At 37.5% G+C, this 18,439-nt stretch overlaps 1 protein-coding gene across 1 annotated transcript in view; it reads right to left on the bottom strand.

The window, feature by feature from the left end:
- Window positions 1-18,277, bottom strand: part of NRG1 (neuregulin 1) — a 933,983-nt gene extending 915,706 nt beyond the window's left edge. The window contains exon 1 of the mRNA XM_012724843.1: window positions 18,086-18,277. Within this exon, the coding sequence (XP_012580297.1) occupies window positions 18,086-18,206 (121 nt within the window). The 5' untranslated portion in view covers window positions 18,207-18,277. The remainder of the gene's footprint in view (window positions 1-18,085) is intronic.
- Between the last annotated feature and the right edge of the window lie 162 nt (window positions 18,278-18,439).

Genomic DNA, 18,439 nt, shown 5'->3' with positions numbered 1-18,439 from the left:
AAGTACATCAACCTGTTCTCTTTGTGTTCTCCCTATTTTTTAACACTACCTTAACATGTGGAAGTATGAAATTGTCTCCCAAAATTATATTTTTATGTGAAATAGTAGCAAATCAATAAAATTTGAAAAAAAAATGCTAGAAACGCCACAGGCTAAGCCCAGTGTATCTTTCACTTCTCATATCATTTCAGGAGCCTCTCTTTCATGAAGACTAACACTGTTGTGTGCTATTGTACCACTCATTTCCAGTTAGCTGCACAATATCAACCTGCATGCCTTTTTTTTTAATGTAAAAATGGGAGAAATGCCACTTAGGATTACTGATCTTGTGAAAATTTAGAAACCACTCATTACCCACAAGTTTCCTGCCCCTATCTACTAAATGAATGACTTAACTTTATGGCTTCATTTATCCTGTAAAAGCCAGCTCCTGGCTCAGAATGGAGAGTCACTTGCCCTAGGAAGTCATTTGCTTGTTTTTCTTCTCCCTAAAATAAAGTCAGGGGAAAAAAGGCAAAGGCTAGAACTCTGGCTAATTCATAAGATAAACTTGTTTCTCTTAATTAGAAATTATTTCAGGAAAAGAGAGATTATAAATGAAGTATAAAACAGAACTTATACCATAAGGGGAAGGTACATATTTAGCAATGTATTGTTGAGCACTTGGTAGTATTTGGCTAATGTAAGTTCTCAAGCATATTTATTTATAAATGACAATCAATGCAGAGATCATAAGTAGTGTTATGCTGAAGTTGAGTTTCATTAACACTTAAAATTTTTTATGGTGATTTAAAACTATGAGCAATCTAAATCATTGCTTTTAAAAGGTCTGCTCACATCATTTTATTAATAACTGTACAATACTATCAGTGATAATCAATGATGCAGTGAACATACTGGCTGTCTAGCTGAATGAAGAAGTATTTATTTCATCCCTACATACACAGAGTATTGCAGATACATTTGAAGCAAATGACATAAAATTCAAAATTAGGGTTTGAAAAATCAAAGACCCATTATTTCCCTAAAATATTGACAACTATCCAAGACAAGAACACCTACTGAAATATGTTTAAAAATTGCAAAATTAATACTCCATTGCTTACATGCTTCTTCCAAGTTTCTAGAGGAAACCAATTCACTTAGGGCCACGACCAGAAACCGGTAAGCTAAGGAACCATAATTACTTTCATTAAGATAGACAAAAATCAATCAGACTTGTGGACGTGGCCAGAAAATTCCTTTCATTTGCTAAGTAATATCTCAGAGCTAAATAAATTAATGGCATTGTAAAGGGATTTCTCAAATCAATAATTCTTAGAGTTTATTCCTTTTAAATATAACTATTAAAATACCATGTCCAGCAAGTAAAGAAACATATAAATGAAGAACCAAATTACATAAACTGAGGAAATACTAAATCATCATCATAATTACATTACAACAAGAAGAATTGTAATTGTTTTCCAGCTTATAATACAGGAGCAATATGATATCAGATAAATTTATAATACACTTAGGTACTACAGCAGTTTTAATAGGTGGTCACTATTAAATGTTAGTAATAAAAAATGCAAAAACAATTGCAATGAGTGCAGAGACATGAATTTAAAAGAATAAATGATGGCCAAATAATATCATAGAAAATGACTATGTTATTACAGAATCCCAACTTGAAAATTAAAACAAAGCCATGTTTTCTGATACAAAATTTAAGCCAGAGTGTTATTCTATTTTCTCCCACTAAAGCAGAAATTACATTCCTCCAGGGAAAAGTGTTGATATACATTTTTTTTTCATCCAAAAAGTATAGAAATAACCTCTCCCCATTTGGTATTGTTCTTTTGTGAGAACATTATTTTCTCTGGTGGCAGGTGGGCCAGTGTCTTATTAGCATATAAGTTTTATCCAAAGAACAAGTGTCTATTGTTGCTAAAACACTCCCTTTCTTACCAACTCAAGACAAAAATAGACATGCTTCTGCACAGATTTTAACACTCTCTGCACACACAAGATAAAACACAATCCTTTCTATCCAAAAGTGCCATCTCAAATTACTATCTTCCTAGTCTTTTTTTTTTTTTTTTTTTTTTTTTTTTGGGCACCCTCAAAGGAGCCTTCTTCTGCATGGAAGAAGTACATGTAGTTCCTCCTTAACTGTATTATAAATTCCTTAAATTTTGCCATAACCTACAGAAAAAAAAATCATCATATGCTAGAACCATAAGTGGTCAATAAGTACTGATGAATTAAGGAGGACAAAAAATAAATACAGTTGCTTATTTTATTTACATTGTAGTGATTGTCACACATGTTGTATTCCTTTTTTTTTTTTTCCCTAAAAACCAGGTAGAAAAGTCTGTATTTGATATATAATGAGACTTTCTGACAAGTCTGACTTGGTTCTGAATCCCAGCTTCTCCATTTAATTGCTGGTTTGTCTTGGACAAATGCCATGGCTACTCAGACAGTTTCATCTATGAAATGGGTATAAAGCTGACAACATCTGGGTTATTATTACACTTCAGTAAGTTAAATAAGAGCTCAGCACAGAGCATGCACACTGACAGAGAAAGCAGCACTATGTCCTTTTTTGTAGCTTAAAAAGAGTTGGTTTTTATCTTGCTCAATTCGGGTGAAATATCTAACTGCAAGAATTCTGCTCTGAACCTGGTTCCCCAGAGTACATGGCAAGTTTTAATGGGTGGTCACTATAAAATGTTACTATAAAAAATGTAAAAGCAATTGGAAATGAGTGCAGAGACATGAAATTAAAAGAACATCTTTTAATATTTGGAAAGCTTTCTAGTGACCAGAGCTCAACATGTTTGAGCAGCCATCAACCATCCTGCACTCCAGGTAAGTGAATGGAGTCTGGCAAATTGCGCTCTACTCTGTATATGCTGGAAGATTCCCACAGAGTCATTCTGGGAATGGGGCCATTTCAATTACACCCTTCACCCTGTAATTGGGAAAAGGCACCTGTCCCAATCTGTTGCAGCTTGGGCTCAGAGCTCAGTGTGAGGTTCAGAGAAAGGGGGTCTCCTCTTGCTTCTCTGTTGAAGCTTCAGACAACACTCTCTCTCCCCCTTCCCACCATCTCGTCTGCTCTCATGGTACCCCACAGCTCTTATGACAATACACTTAATTGGTGTTCCAATATTGCTCACCCCCCTCTCTCTCTTTCTCTCTCATTTTCTCTCTCACTCTCTTACTCTCTCCCCATCCCCCTTTCCTCTCTCTTCTTACTCTGTGTCTTTCACCTGCTGCTGCTACTGCTACTGCCACTACCACAGTCACCGCTGCCACTGCCACCAGCACCGCCACCATATACAGAACTCTGCAGGAAAAAAAACTGACTGCACAACCAGCATGGCTGGGCCTGGTCAGATGTGCCTCTCTGACCAAGCAATTTCTGCAGACACAGCTCACACTGAGGGTAGTATCCTGTTGCAGCAGTGTTACTGAAAGTTCTTAGTGCAGCAAGAATACCTGAAAAGTAGTAGGTTTGGAGATGACCCAGGATTTGCCGTCCTAATGAGCACAGGTTGATACCATACTGCTGATACACACACCATATTTGGAATAACTCTTTGTTTAAGGACTTTGGCTCCACAGATTAGGAGAGTAAGAATTTGTAAAGGGATGGAAAGCATAGCACTCAAGCAGAGCTCCTCTTCATTTCTGCCTATACTGGCACTTCTTTTCATGTCCCCAACTACACTATATCCTTGCTTGCCTTGAGTCAAGCTCCACGGATGTCACAATTCTTAGCTCTCCCAATGAACATCAATAACGCATTTACTATGACCTAGGTGCTATCATAAATATCTCAGTCCACACTCATGCATCTCTTAGGAAAAAAATACACTATTCTCATTTTATGTGTAGCTTAGAAACATCAAATAATGCTCCAAAATCCCAAGTGACAGAGAGAGATTGTCACTTGGGATTCAAGCAGTTTCCCAAATTCCAGATCCTACCTTGCTGATTCCCAATGAGTTTCATCTCCTCCCCAGAAATTTGTAAATGTCCATGTGTGGTGGTTACCCACTCAGACATTGAACTGCCTAGCACAGAACCTTTTATTAGAGACTGGATAACAACTCTGGACATAATAACCTGGTGTATTCATTACAGACTTTCAAAAATATAGTGGATTTAAATTCAATACTGTCACACTCAATCCTTCCCACCCAGCCACTCATAAGTACAGCCTCTGAAGGTAAAAAGTTGACTGTTAGCTGTGGGTGGCAAAGGGCGCAAGATACTTGGTGGCAGGCTAAGCTAGCCTTCAAGCAGGTTGAACTGCTCCAAACCTCCCAAGGTTCTAACAGAGCAGATCCAATGACCGAATGGAAATCAAGATTCTGCCTTTCAGCAGCTGTGTGACCTTTGAAGTTCTGTAAACCTTTTTGAATTTCTGGTTAAATTTGGAATAAAATGGTATATCTTGCAAGATGTTGTTAAGAACTAAAAGATAAAATATGTTAAAATGTTCAGCACATAATAGAAACTCAGCAAATTCCAATTCTCTCTTTTCTTACCCATCTTCTGATTTTCTAGTGATTGTTCAAAATGATTAATTTAAAAAAATAACTTAACGACCACATAATCCCAGGATTCCCAAGCCTAAAATAAGTATATACCAAAATTACCTGGAGACAGTTCCAAAATGCAAATTCTCAGGGCCAACATTAGACCAAATGAATTATTAGACCATGAGTTTAGTCCAAGATTTGCATATTCTAATGTACAAGCTATTTCTGTAAAACCCCTGATCTTTCGAAGATTATTTGGACAGTCAGTCCAAAACCCTACTTATGGTTCTCCAGAGTGAACTAAACAGGAAAGCCTGACACTAAGGTGAGAAGTTTCACAGCATTCCCCCTCCTTTATTTTGAGATATACTTTACATCCTTTCCCTCATTTCCTTTGATTGATAATGTGTGCTTTTCATAAATATGGATCCTACTTTATTTATACTAAAATAAATTAGGAAAATCCAATGTAAAATAAAGTCCTTGCATGAAAACAGTTATTTTGCACAGAAAGTAAACTAATGAAAACAGGAAATTCAAAATCATTCTTCCCATGATGGTTCAAACGCCCTATGTAAATATAGCTATGAATGCATCAATTCAGCAACTTACAAGACAATAAAAAGACTGAATATAGACAGGCAGAAAAAAATGCATTCAGCTACTGTCAGAATAATAATTTTGCATTTCTTGACTGCTGCTCATTAAAATGCTCAGTCATGGACTCAGATAAAGGTAGTTCTGTGTCAGCCTACCACACAGTCCAAAGACCTTTGACTCAATATTTTTTAATCAGATTGATAGATGTCACTTCAAAAGTATTTATGTGCCAATGCACTAAATTCCCTTAGGACCTGGTACCAATTAAAAAGATAGTTCTCAAGCCAGCACATCAAGAAAATTTTAAATTATAATTTGTCACTAAAAAGGCTAATGTGGTAAATAGGGAAGATTTTAGCTAAGGAGAAAAACACTAAAAAATAAAGGGCAACCTTCAGCAACATTTCAATATCACAATATACAACTTAATCCATTTGATTTTTTTATTATATCACTGTCTTTATAAAAACTAGAGTATGGTAATTCTTCCTAACCAAAGCCAAAAAGGGCTCAAAGTTCTTAAAATTGTTTCTTGATGCTTAATGTTGAATCCACCCATGTGAGCTACACCCCGGGTACTTGGCCACACAAGGCATTATGAGACTTCAGTATTACTACCAGCATATGCAACTATGTGAAATATAGAGAAACAAAAGAAAGGCATAAAAGTAAACCAAAACATCCCCTAGAAAATGACTGTAGAACTAAAACTATCAGAAGGGGTGGAAAAAGGATGGGTAGTGAAGAGGAAGAGTCTCAAGGGACTACAGTAGAGGACTACAGGCACCTTGGTGATGCCTGAAGAGGTATGAATCTGTATCTCTGAATTATATATAGTACAATAAACCAATGTTACTTCAGTATATACAAAAATGGAAAAAATATAAAAAATGGAAATCTCTCTTTCTCTAGGACATCTTTTTGCATCCTTCAAACCAAGACAGGTTGTTCTGTTGCATGTTCTCTTAGTATGATGTACTTTTCCCTTATAAAGCTTAGCACAAGAGTAAATATGCCTATCATATAAATCTTTGTGTAACTGCTCTTTCTACACTTTTAGCTTTAAAGAAGCCAACTCTTATTTTCTTTATTGCTATGAAATAGAGACTAGCTAATAATAGATGTTCAATGAATATTGATTGGATAGGTAAATTAATAAAGTGCACCCCCCGCTTATCTTTTTCTATTAATTACATTTGTTTATCATGATTTGTTCTCATGATTATTATAATTTCTTTAAGTAACATCTTCAGAATGTCCCCTACAATGTCTCCCATAGGACAAAGTCCCTAAACCTGATAAGAATTAAACATCATTCAGGGCTATTTAATAGCACTGGGGCTATGCAAACTGATTTAAAAAAAGATAAGGGGTAAATTATGAATAAGTTTCTAACCCATTTTCATTAATGAACATATATGTCCCTGACTGATCTGCAATGTTGACAACACCTTACGCTATTCTTTAGTCCCCTGGAACTTAAGACCCTTCTAAAGCCAAATGACCATGACAAAAGTATCATCATTCTTTAAACTAAACACATAACTCTTAAGTGTCCTCTTTATCATGTCAATATTTAATAGAAATATTTTTTTTAAACCAGAACAATAATGGGCTCCCCCTGGTGGCACGCAGGTTAAACACAGCACTAAGAAGTTAAAGCCACTTCAGCATGAGTTCGATCCCCACCCCGGAGGTGACCCACATGGCGCAGCAGACCTCTCCTACCCGCCTGCAGCTCCCCTCAGCAGTGTACTTCTCAATATGCCTGTTCTGATCTCCACTCTGTCTATGGTGCATCCTCTCACCGCCCCTGCACCTCTGAACTATGCCCCACTTCTGTAATCATAACTAAATAAATCTTTTAAAAAATCATAACAGTAACATAAATGATATAGATGTGTGAAAGACTAACAACTTTATATAATTTCAAAACTGTCTCTATTTATCAATTACAAATCAGTTCCCTTTCCTTCTGGATTTCATAAAGGAAATACAAACCCTCATAAAAGTACCAAAATTCTTACTATCAAAAAGTAGGTGAATTGTATTGGCACCTTAATCATTATCATGGAATTTTCAATAGTACTTTAAAGAGAAATATTACTGGATATTTAATGGCAGTTATTTAGCAAGATATTGGAAATAAAACTACTAAAAGTTAATAAAAGTGATTAAAATGGTGGAAAGATTACTCATCAATATGTTTAATGCACTGGGCAGATTCAACCTAACAACTTTGCTTTTACAAGCAGCTTTATCAGCCATTTTTAATTTATCCTACTAAGAAGAAATGTACATCATAAAACCCAATTAAGTCAACAGTGATAAAACCTGAGAGTATTGCTCTGCCGCCCCTATATCAAAATGATTTGTTAAACATAGAGCTTTAAAAGGCATCCTGGCATGTCAGTGAAAGAGCGAATAGGCTTGACCTCTGCATTTGCAATGATATCAAATAAAACCAGACATAGTAGGCATGACACTTTAAAGATTTATTGCAAAACTAGCCCATGAAATGATAAGTTGGGCACAAGGAAGGAAGTTGGGCACAAGGTAGTTTGTTTGCTGTTTTCCTACAACATGCATAAATGGCTGCTAAGATCTGCTCTCTAGGTACATACTGTGCTCTCCCACTGCAATGAGGTGCCAGAAGACAATTTTATCAACTTTTTTAGAGAACACCTATGCCATTACAAATTAAGTGACCATCGCATGTGGAATCCTGACTATTTCAAGTATTTTGATGTCAAGTGAGGTGCAACTATGTCTCAGGTATTAACATAGATCTCGTTCAGTGGAAAATGAAGAATAGAACATCTTGCATTCTATCTATCCACTAGGCAGAAATAAACTGTGACCCACTACGTATCTGGGGTACCATCTGTCTTAACAGTTAGCCTGCCCAACTAATATGTCTACTATGAAGAAGACAATATTCCAGAAACAAGGTCTTTAAAGTATGAGTTAGTTCTGTCAGTTTTCCTATAAAAATGGCACATTTTGCTTTGTATTAACAGGTAATACATATTTATCTAGAAACTTTAGAAAAACAAATAAACAAAATGAAAATTCCAATTCCAACTTAACATTATTTACAGTTTTCAGGGCATTTATTCCTCTTCAGATCAACAAATACATGATAGAGAGCTAGATACTGTGAATATGCCTATATAATGACCTATAAGTCATTATAGGTATGTTTTATTTAACTATTCTTGGACTAAAACTGGACCATTATTTAACCACTATGGGAGTGACAGGTAGTGAATGTGCAAAAGGTAAAAAGACAGACCATTCTAGGAAAAAGTGCATATGTATCAGGCTCTGGCACCTTTAGAGAAACACTGTGAGTACCGGCTAAGGTTCCAGGTAGAAGGAAGCAGTTAAGTGCATTTGGACAAATGTTAAAAGAACTTCAGTATAAAATGAAAGTCATTTACTTTAAGGATACTAAATTTTATCCTGAGGGCAACTAAAGAAAGTTAAGCAAGGGTATAGGGTGCTTTTCTCTGTTTCAAAAACAACACTCTACCAATAATACCGAATACCAGAATACAAATGGATTTAAGAAGGGGTAAATCCAGTTGCAAAGATAGAAATTTTTATAGATTCAGTGAGAACAGAAACTACTATAGAAACAACAAAGATGAGGTAAAAGTGTGGAATCTGAGATGTGTAAAGGAGGGGGGGGGGGAAATCAATGAGATCTGATCCCCTAACAAATATAAGGTAAAAGAAATGATGTCTGGTTTTGTAACTAAGAAAGCAAAATGTCAGTGGTCATGTTAGTAATGATTACCAGTGGCACTAGTGATAGTGAATTTATTAGCATACAGAAATACAAATAGACTGGAAGGGAAGATGATGAGACAATGTCTAATGTGTTTATTACAGCGAATCTGTAGGACATGGGGAATATCTGATCGGTAGTTGTATATACAGATCAAAAGCCAAACAATAGGACAGAACTAGATTAGAGATAAGGATTCAGAAGACATGACTAGTAAGCAACAATGGGCTTTCTGGGAAACATGAACTCACCAGGAGCACATGGAGGCTAAACTGAACGTAGCTCTACTGTGTCCTGTCCTGCCCTGCACGCCCATGTGGCACTGCCAACATCTGTTCATACAGTAATTTAAAAGTCAGACCAAATTATTCTTCATCTGACAACTTATTTCTGTATTGCTTTGTCTACTCATAAAAGGACTAAATTATGTCATTTTCTTGCTCAAACCACAGGAATCACAATATGCAAAACAAGGTTTTCAGGCCAACTTCCACATCAAGGCTAAAATCCTCTCCCCAACATCAGCAGAACCAATACCATTCAACTGAAACCAAACTCTTCCCCACAAGTTATGCTGGCCTCATCCATTTCTGTAACAGAATTCATTATTAGAATCCAAAACAGCGCCTACTAATATTAAGTGTTTCATAGTAAAAACACTTAATCTTTCTTCTTCATTTTATTAAAACAAATGACTGAACTTTGTTTTAAAGGTTTACAGTTGTGGAATAATCTATTAATCACACTTAATTTCCAAAACAAGTCTGCAGAGACAATGATATTTGCTGCTTGAAAAGACCATGCTTGTGAATACAAATAACAGTATTTTAGACAGTGTGACAACATGACATAAAAGGCAACAGAGGTGAAAATATCTGAAGGAAGATGAAGGTTACTTACTACAATTCCCTCTCATTAAACTCTCTTATTCCTTTTTCAGACTATCTAAAAGACTATTCTTCATCAACAGGAGAGTAAAGGAAGAGAGGAACTCTAGTGCAAGCACTGTAGTAATTTTTACATTTGGTGCATTTCTGAGGTTAGGGCCCGAAACAGCTTGCATGGGCCAAGAAAAGCTTTTTAGTTCTCTTTCTCATTCTACTTATTAAGAAACTAGACCTGAAGAGAGTCAGTTACTTATCCCAACCACACAGGTACAAGGCTAGAAGTGAGAAGTGATCCTAGGACACTTCACTTGTGAGTAAGTTGAGGAAACTTCAAGTGTATCCCTGCAAGTACACTCTGGCAGTAAAATGGTATTGTATTCAAAGGCTAGATGGAGTAGTTCTGGCAGGATCATGACTAGAACAGTCATAGAAGCAGTTTGATGTAAGACATCCCTTGAAGGAGATACTAAATTTCCATAAGCAGAAAAGAGGGAGAAACAAACCAGGCATTAGAAATGGCATATGTAAAAACAGGAGGGCTTGGAGAGTGCATGATCTTTTCATGGAGATTAATAAAAATAATATTCCATGATGATTCACACACACCCCACACCCCCCTCAGTACAGTGTTTAATAGAAAGTGATTTGGAGTAGTGTACAGAATAAAGGCAGGGGAATGAGGAGGAAAAAGGGGGAGGGTACTCATGAATAAATGAATTACAAGATTCTGAAATCCAGTGTATAAAAAAGTGTTTTCCTAGACTACATTAATAACAAGAAGAATAGAAATATATTAGCATGGTACCCAAAGGTCAAGTTTAATCTTTCAAATTTCTATTGTCTATTATAATTTTGTCATTTGTTGGCTTCAGGTTCAGATAATACTAGATAAATTAAGAGTTGAATAGATGAACAACTGTGTTGTTCAAGTACTTTTGTTTCCTAAGTAATTATTAATGACAGTAATTATAGGTAATAACTTTGAACAGAAAACAGTATCAAAACCTTTTCACACACATTAGGGTGGTTATTGTCAAAACAACAGAAAATTGTATGAGTAGATTTTTGTACACCCATGATCAGAGAAGGTTTATTCAAAATAGACAAGAGATGAAGCAGCACAAATGTCCAGGAATGGGAGAATAAGCTATAAATGCTATAGAATACTACTCAGCCTTAAAATGAAATCTGACACACACTAAGCCTTAAGAGACACAAACAAACACAAACAAACCTTAAGAGACAATGCTAAATGAAATAAGTCAGTGACAAAAAGGCAAATACTATGTAATTCTACTTATATGAGGTAACTAGAAAATTCATAGAAACAGAAGTAGATTTGTAGCATCTGGGGCTGAGAGGAGGAGGAAGTGGAGAGCTACTGTCTAACTGGTACAAAGTTTCACCTTGGGAAGATGCAAAAATTTTGGAAATGGGTGGTGGTAATGGTTGCCCTACAACTTGAATGCACTTAAAGTCACTGAACCACAGACTTAAAAACAGTAAAAATGGTTAATGTTATATTAACATAGTGTAAAGAAAAAAAAAACTGTTCACCAAAACTATATTAGAATTGCTAGAATTTTTAATAAAACTCCTGCTCAGATAAATGAAATGCTGCTCTACCTTCTGTAAGATGTGACCAACCTCAGTAGATGAAATGAAGACAAAGGAGGTAAGAGAATCTCTGAAGAGTTCCTGGCTTGCACAGGTATAGAGAGCCTGGGCAATTTTAAAACCTTGACCCTTTGTGCTGATATCAGGACACACCTACTCTGAAACAAACACTTTCATCCTGGCAGGCACCAAAGAGCCCTAAATGCTAGAATCACCTCCATAGGGTAAAGTCTAATGCAAATTTTTTTGAAGCCAACACAGTCAATGTCTCCCTCTCAGTGGAGAGCTGGAGAGCTGCCCCTCTCAATACAGAGGTGTGGCTGGATGTTCCCTGTGGTGGAAGAAAAAGCTGACACTGCATCTGCTACCACACTGATAACACATCATCGCCAGAGGTGTCTCCAGGGCTGACGTTAAAAGGGAAAGGGAGGATCTCATTATTCATCTGAGCCCATACAGACACATGCCATCCCACCTGGGGTCCAACTAAGAGCTTACAGTGACTTAAGAACAAAGGGGGGAAAAGTGAAAAATAACTCATCCAAATTCTTTTCTAACTACTTTTAGGGATACAAGCAGTGCTTTCCATTTTAATTTACAAGAATTGAGCTCATATTGCTGATGGTGAAACACCTATGAGGGGAGATAGAGGAAGAACAAAGAATTTCTGGTTGCTAATGTTTCATACCCAAAATAAGTTGGTATGATTTGAGAATGGATTTGTTGTGTAAGGTATGAGGAAGAAATGGTGTGCTGATGGGCTATTGCTCCAAATGCTACTTCCCATCCACCTAACCAAACTGGAGATCTAAAAAGAAAGAATTAAGAGAGGTTGGTGTTTTCTTCTTCTTTGCATTCTTTCAAAATTTAGCCTAGAAAAGTGTTTACTACCACTATCCAATGGGCTGAAATGTCTCATTCATTTATTCATTTAATTATTTAACAGTTACAAAATGCATACATAATAATCAGCTATTGTGTCTATCAGAAGCATAAAATATACAAATTCAATAAATGGTCATTATAACCATCTATTTTAAGACCCTCAATTTTTTTAGCTTCCTTTGCCTTAATAGCAAAAGATAAATAACTTGGATTATTCTACTGCTTCAGGCTTTCTAAATTTAGCAAAGTAGTGGTTTACTTCTGTTATCATCCCTCTCTTTAACCACTACTACCTCTCTTGACCACTACTACCAAGATCTACTGACCTTGGCAGGCATGTCCCTTTGTACTGGGTGTAGTTCAGCTCACATATTCTGCCATAATAGAGTCAAAAATAAAGAAACAATTCTCTTCTGTAGGTACTTCTGGCCAGACATCACCTCCTAAATCTGGCTACCCAGCTCTGACCATGCACCATTCTGAGCTGTTTTCATATATAGTTCACAACATGTAGGAGCAAACATCCAAAGCCAAAACCTTCAAGGGTTTTTTGTTGTTTGTTTTTTGCAGGGGAAGCCTCTGAAGTAGAGAAGCCATGTTCTCATGGGATTGAAAAAGAGCCTATCGGAGCCAGAAAGACCTTTTGCACTCCCAGCCTTATGATCTAATACTTCTGAACTCCATTGTAGACCAACAGTTGAACTTCAACATGTCAAGGCTAGTCAATGTGATGATGAAAGGCAATCCTATAGTTAGTCTCTCACAAACTAAGAACCACTCTAAATGTCCTCACAGGAAAACAAAGACAAGAGGACACCAATAAAGCCTTATTTAGGAATTGGCGACATCATCTTCCTTGTACCACCGGAGACACAGGTAAAATAAATGCCTTCTCTTGTTTTGTTTTTTGTTGTTGTTACAAAAAACAAGATATAAATTTCACTAGATGCTAATAGGGTAAAATAACATTAGGGAATAGTTTCCAAGGAAATTTTTTCCATTGGGAAAAAAATCCTAAAGTCCAAAAAATAACGCAAATTACAACTTACACCTTTCTTCCCAAGACTCCTGGATGGTAAATCTACCCTGGGGGAAGTTTTTTCCTAACAATTGGACCGATGCCAAGAGAGATAAATCAACATTTTTGGTTTTCAGCTTTACCAAATTTTTTATCTATTTCAACCAAAGGTATCACTTCCATATGGAGAGCTTTCACAAAAAGTTGTGTCTCAAGTGTCACTAAACAATATGAAAACACAAGCTCTTGACTAGCATTTACCTCTCTGCTCATAAAACTAAAGTCTGTATTCTGCAAATCCTCAAATAATTCAGCTATAGATCTTAAAATGGCAGGCTATATCACTGATTTGTTGTGTAAGTATTATAAGGCAACTAATATTTGGGGAAGCAGCTAGGTCATACATTCTTTCATAATGTCACTTTAATTTTCTTATAGCATAAGAGCACACAGCAATATGTACATGCACAAATTTAGAATATTTGTATATGGCTTCAAAACTTTCTACAATAGTTATTTCTGCTATTTAAAAATAAGAACATAAAAATTCCTATTCACTTCCTTATGAAAACTTGATTAAGGCATGTTACATTAATGTTTTGGTTAACAAATTGCATAAATTATGAGCACTCCAATTTTTAATTTTTTTTTAATTATATACTGTCAGTGAATACGACGGTCAATGATCCCACCCACTGGTTTTCAATATGTTCTTTTGTCTTCACTGTTATCATTTATTTATATAAAGTTAATTATAATACCCATCTAAGAAAAACCAATGTATAGACATAATTTTATTATTTAATCAAATAAAAAATCAAGTATTGCTAAGTTCTAAGGTCAATGAGAGTCTGAAGATCTTTAGATATCTGGCTAGTTCATAAACTGTCAGTAAAATGTAAAATTAGGTCTAAAAAGATATGGAACTCATAATTAAGAAAAAAATAGCAGAAAGCAAATGGTGATATTAAGCAAAGGCGATTTCCTGAACAATGAATAGATTACTTTTGACAAAGGCAATCACCCACCCAATCACGTATTTTACTCTCATTTGCTATAAATATACAGGCCTAAGGAGGCATAGCTCATTGTTTTGACCCGCAGTGTTGTATAAGCTTCCTGGTCTTACTAAGACATTAAGACATATGCTAATACTTTCCCTAGACTCAGAGGACTCACAGATCTCCCCCCACTGGTGAGAACTATAGTCCTTACAAAATAATCTAAGTCCGATATTTAAATTCACTTCAAAAATATTTTGATTCCAAGTTGTTCTCCAATACGACCTACCTTGGTTTCACTTTTAATAAAAATACATATACACAGGAACGGTTTTTCTACTCAAAAGAAAGAAGTATTTTAAATACAGGGTAGATTTCTGATAGTAAGATTCACACAGTTTTAAAGAAAGCAGTCATAATCACTTGGGAAATTAAATGTACATGTGTATATACAAGCAGTCAAGTTATATCTGTTCCTATTGCTACTTCCTTAATATAGCTTTTATTAATAATAATTCAGTGCTGGTGGGAAGGTCCCTGTAGCCTTTTTTTTTTCCCATGATAACACCACAATGTCAGCAATTTTATTAAGTAGGTATGAGGCTACCAGAAAAAAACAAGTGCCATTTATCACAAGTATTTGATGAACATGTTTACATTATCAATATAATCCAGTATTATATGACAAACTAAAAAATTTAGGTTGACTTGTAAGAATACAATTGAAATACAAATCTTGCCTAGTCGAATATAGTAGTGATTCACCATCAATAATTTTAACACTTTTTGGAAGCAATTTCTGCCTATTATAAACCACAAAGCTTTGAAACTGAAAGCATAGGGCATCCAACAATAACTTGTTTGAATAACAGGTACTTTACAGAAAAATATTTTACATTCCAGCAAATAGGAAACCAAGAAAATACTTCTCTTAGCTTGTTCAGTATGCAAGAGAAAGACAAGAAAGAATTTAAATAACTGTGAAGGAAGTGTCATTTACACAAACTTCAAATATAGAACAAACAAGCTATCAGATTTCATCTTGTTGTCTAAAACACACTAAACAGTTTCTATTTCAAAGAGTTTATTTTTCAGAGAAGAGCCTCTTCAGATAGACACTGTCAGCAGTTTTCTCAGAATGGAAGAAAAAGAAAAAGAAACTTGAGTGAAGCTAGACCCTAAAGCTAATCTGTTGCGTGTACAGTTTCTACACTGGCAAGTAACTGATAGGAAACACCACTTCAGCGAAAGCATATAAGAGCTAGAAACTGCTCCCCTGGGTATGATATCACAAAATGACTTTGCTCTATTCCCTCTCCAGCCTAGCACCCTGACAGGCAGGACACAACTGTCACACCCCCAGGGCAGATTCCTGTCTTCTGACAAGAACTTTCTGCTCCACTTTCTTTGCAATCTTTAACCAGAAGTATACAGTAGCAGCTCAACCTGGACAAATCAGTCCCTGATCTGTATTTTTTCCAATTGTTTGTGTTCCATTGCCTGATAGGTTCTGAATGACATTGTTAACTGAGACCACATAACTGAATGAATTCACAAGTGTTTACACACACACACACACACACACACACACATTTACACCCCATACACCAAGTACAGATTTAGTGAGTTGACATTAAATAAAATAGCTTACACAACTTACTTGTATCCTACAAGGACAAGTATAGTCATAAAAATGGAAGAGAAACTTTAAGCAAGATTTCAGTTAGTCCTTAGATAACCTTAATCAGTTAAAGTTTCACGCTATATCCTACTTTAAACTACATCAAGCACAAATCACCAAACACACACAATTACACAAACCTACAGCAGTAACTTCATGATTTCTTAATCTACTCAATTAGACTCAGGGAGATTTCCAGTACGTTAAAATCCTGCTTTGCTTAGCATACCGCAGCTTAAAACTATATAGTTCCTTGATTTTCATTAAGCTTTTCCACTTAGACACACAAAAATAGAGTAGTATTCTTCGATACAACATAAATTTTCCATTTCCAAGTATCTTCCGACACTTACAAGACCTTTACCCCTCAAGTCTGATTCCTAATCTTAGTAATACACCTCCAAACCTAGGCATCACTGCCAACTATAATGTCTTTGATATTAATTCCCCACCAAGTGTAGTAAATCATGCATAACTCATGATTTGGGGTAAACAAAATTCTTTCTGAATTCTATTTAGTAAAATGTGAAAACTGGACAATGGTTTCACTCAAAAGGCTTTGTTTCAGATTCTTTAACAGAATAATACATGTTGCAGTGATATAGTGGTGTTGAGCTTTTATGTTCCCTAATAAGCCAGCTCCCAGCAGAGCATTTCCTATGTTTTACAATGTGACATGTATCAGCCAGACCCGGGATTCCCCAGTCAGCTTTCTTCAGCACCACTATCTGAGAACAGCTTCTGTCCACAGAGTGGTGCAATCTTAACAGGTCCCTGGTGCACAAAGTGCTCTGTTAAAGTAAGGAAATGATAGATGAGCAATGTTCTTTTCTGTTATTAAAACAAAATTGTTAGGTATTAATTAAGTGCAGGGTTTCACAAATGCTAAGCCGAAATTTAAGACACTGGCCAACACGAGATACAGAATTTTAAAAAACTAACACACTTTGCAGACAGGCTAAGCAAGACAAGGTGGTGAGTTTTGTAAAAACTCAATTAACCCAACTATTTAATAGACACATAAAGACCCAGGGGAAAAGCTATTAAGCATGTTAGAATTTGTAATGTGTAATCATGTTAATTTATGGTTTCAGAAGAAACCCTGCTATGTTTTAGTGATTGTTGGGTAATCAGGAAATTATACAGATATTTAGAGCCTAGAAATTATTTTATAAATGGCATACATGTAAAACTACCTGGAATGTAATTCGACTACCCGTTAACCACTCAGACCTGGTAATAGCAAGGAGACCTGGGAATAAAACCGTTCTGTGGTAAAATCGGAAAAAATACATAAATCTATTGCTCAACTCATCTTCTTCCGGGCCTACATAGGAAGCGCCGAAATTACGTTCTGTTCTGATCGTCTGAAGTGCCAAAACATTCCTCAAATCAAAATATTATGAAAACAAAGACTCCTGAAATAATTTCACCTTAAAAGACCATCTCCACGCACATATTCACAAGGTACAGACTGCTCCTATCTGTTGGACACTAAGTTCGCCAAAAACTCTGCCGCATCCAGAGAGGAAGCTCAGCACATGGTGCTCTCCTGGGCAGGACTCTGCAGACACGACCCTGCCGCCTCCACCTCCGGGGACAGGGAGGGCTCGCCTCCAGGCACACTCGCACTTCCTCCTTCAAAGGAGAAGCCCACCGAGTGACCCACCAGCAGCTACTTCGAACCAAAGCCAAGTTCAACCACGCACTCGCCAGACAGCGGCCGGCCCGCTTCCACTGCTCTTGGTGAATTACACCCCACGGCACGCAAAAGTTTGAGGCGGCCCCCGCCGGGGGCCAAACTTGGGCTCCCTAACAGCGGAGCCCAGCGAAGAGGACGCCTCCCAGGAAGGCGCCGCGGGTGGACCTCAACGCGCGCCACCGCCGGCTCCAAGAAACGCTCGGAGTCGTCCACCAGCCCCAAACTAGAAACTCCTCGGACCGCGTGGGCTCGGCGGCCGACGCTGCCTGCTGCCCGGGCCCGCCGCGCCCGGCCCGCGCCCCCCCACTTCAACCCCCCAACCCCGCCGGCCGGCGCACGCCCTGGGGGGTGAGAACTTACCGCACCGCTTGCACAGCACCCGGCCCACCTCCTTCTTGAGGTTCCGGCCCGTCTCGAGAGGAGGGAAAGACGCTCTGAAGGCGGCCGGCGCCCGGCTGCTGCTGTTGGCCTCGGGCTCCATGAAGAAGATGTACCTGCTGTCCTCCTTGAGCCTCCCGCAGGAGGGGAACGCGGGGTGGCCCCAGGCGCCCAGGCGCACGGTGAGCAGCGAGTCCTTCTTCAGCCCCCCGGCTTTCACCGCCCACACCTGGTGCACCTTCACCACATAGGGCGCTTGCTCCCCGGGGACGCCGGCGCTGGGCGCGGGGGTCGAGGGCCAAGAGGGCACGGTCCCGGGGGTGGCGGGCGGCGGAG

The sequence above is a fragment of the Condylura cristata genome, unplaced genomic scaffold (genome assembly GCF_000260355.1).
Source record: "Condylura cristata isolate star-nosed mole 26May11 unplaced genomic scaffold, ConCri1.0 scaffold00014, whole genome shotgun sequence".
Lineage (NCBI taxonomy): Eukaryota > Metazoa > Chordata > Mammalia > Eulipotyphla > Talpidae > Condylura > Condylura cristata.
This window is presented reverse-complemented; position numbering and strand designations above follow the sequence as displayed.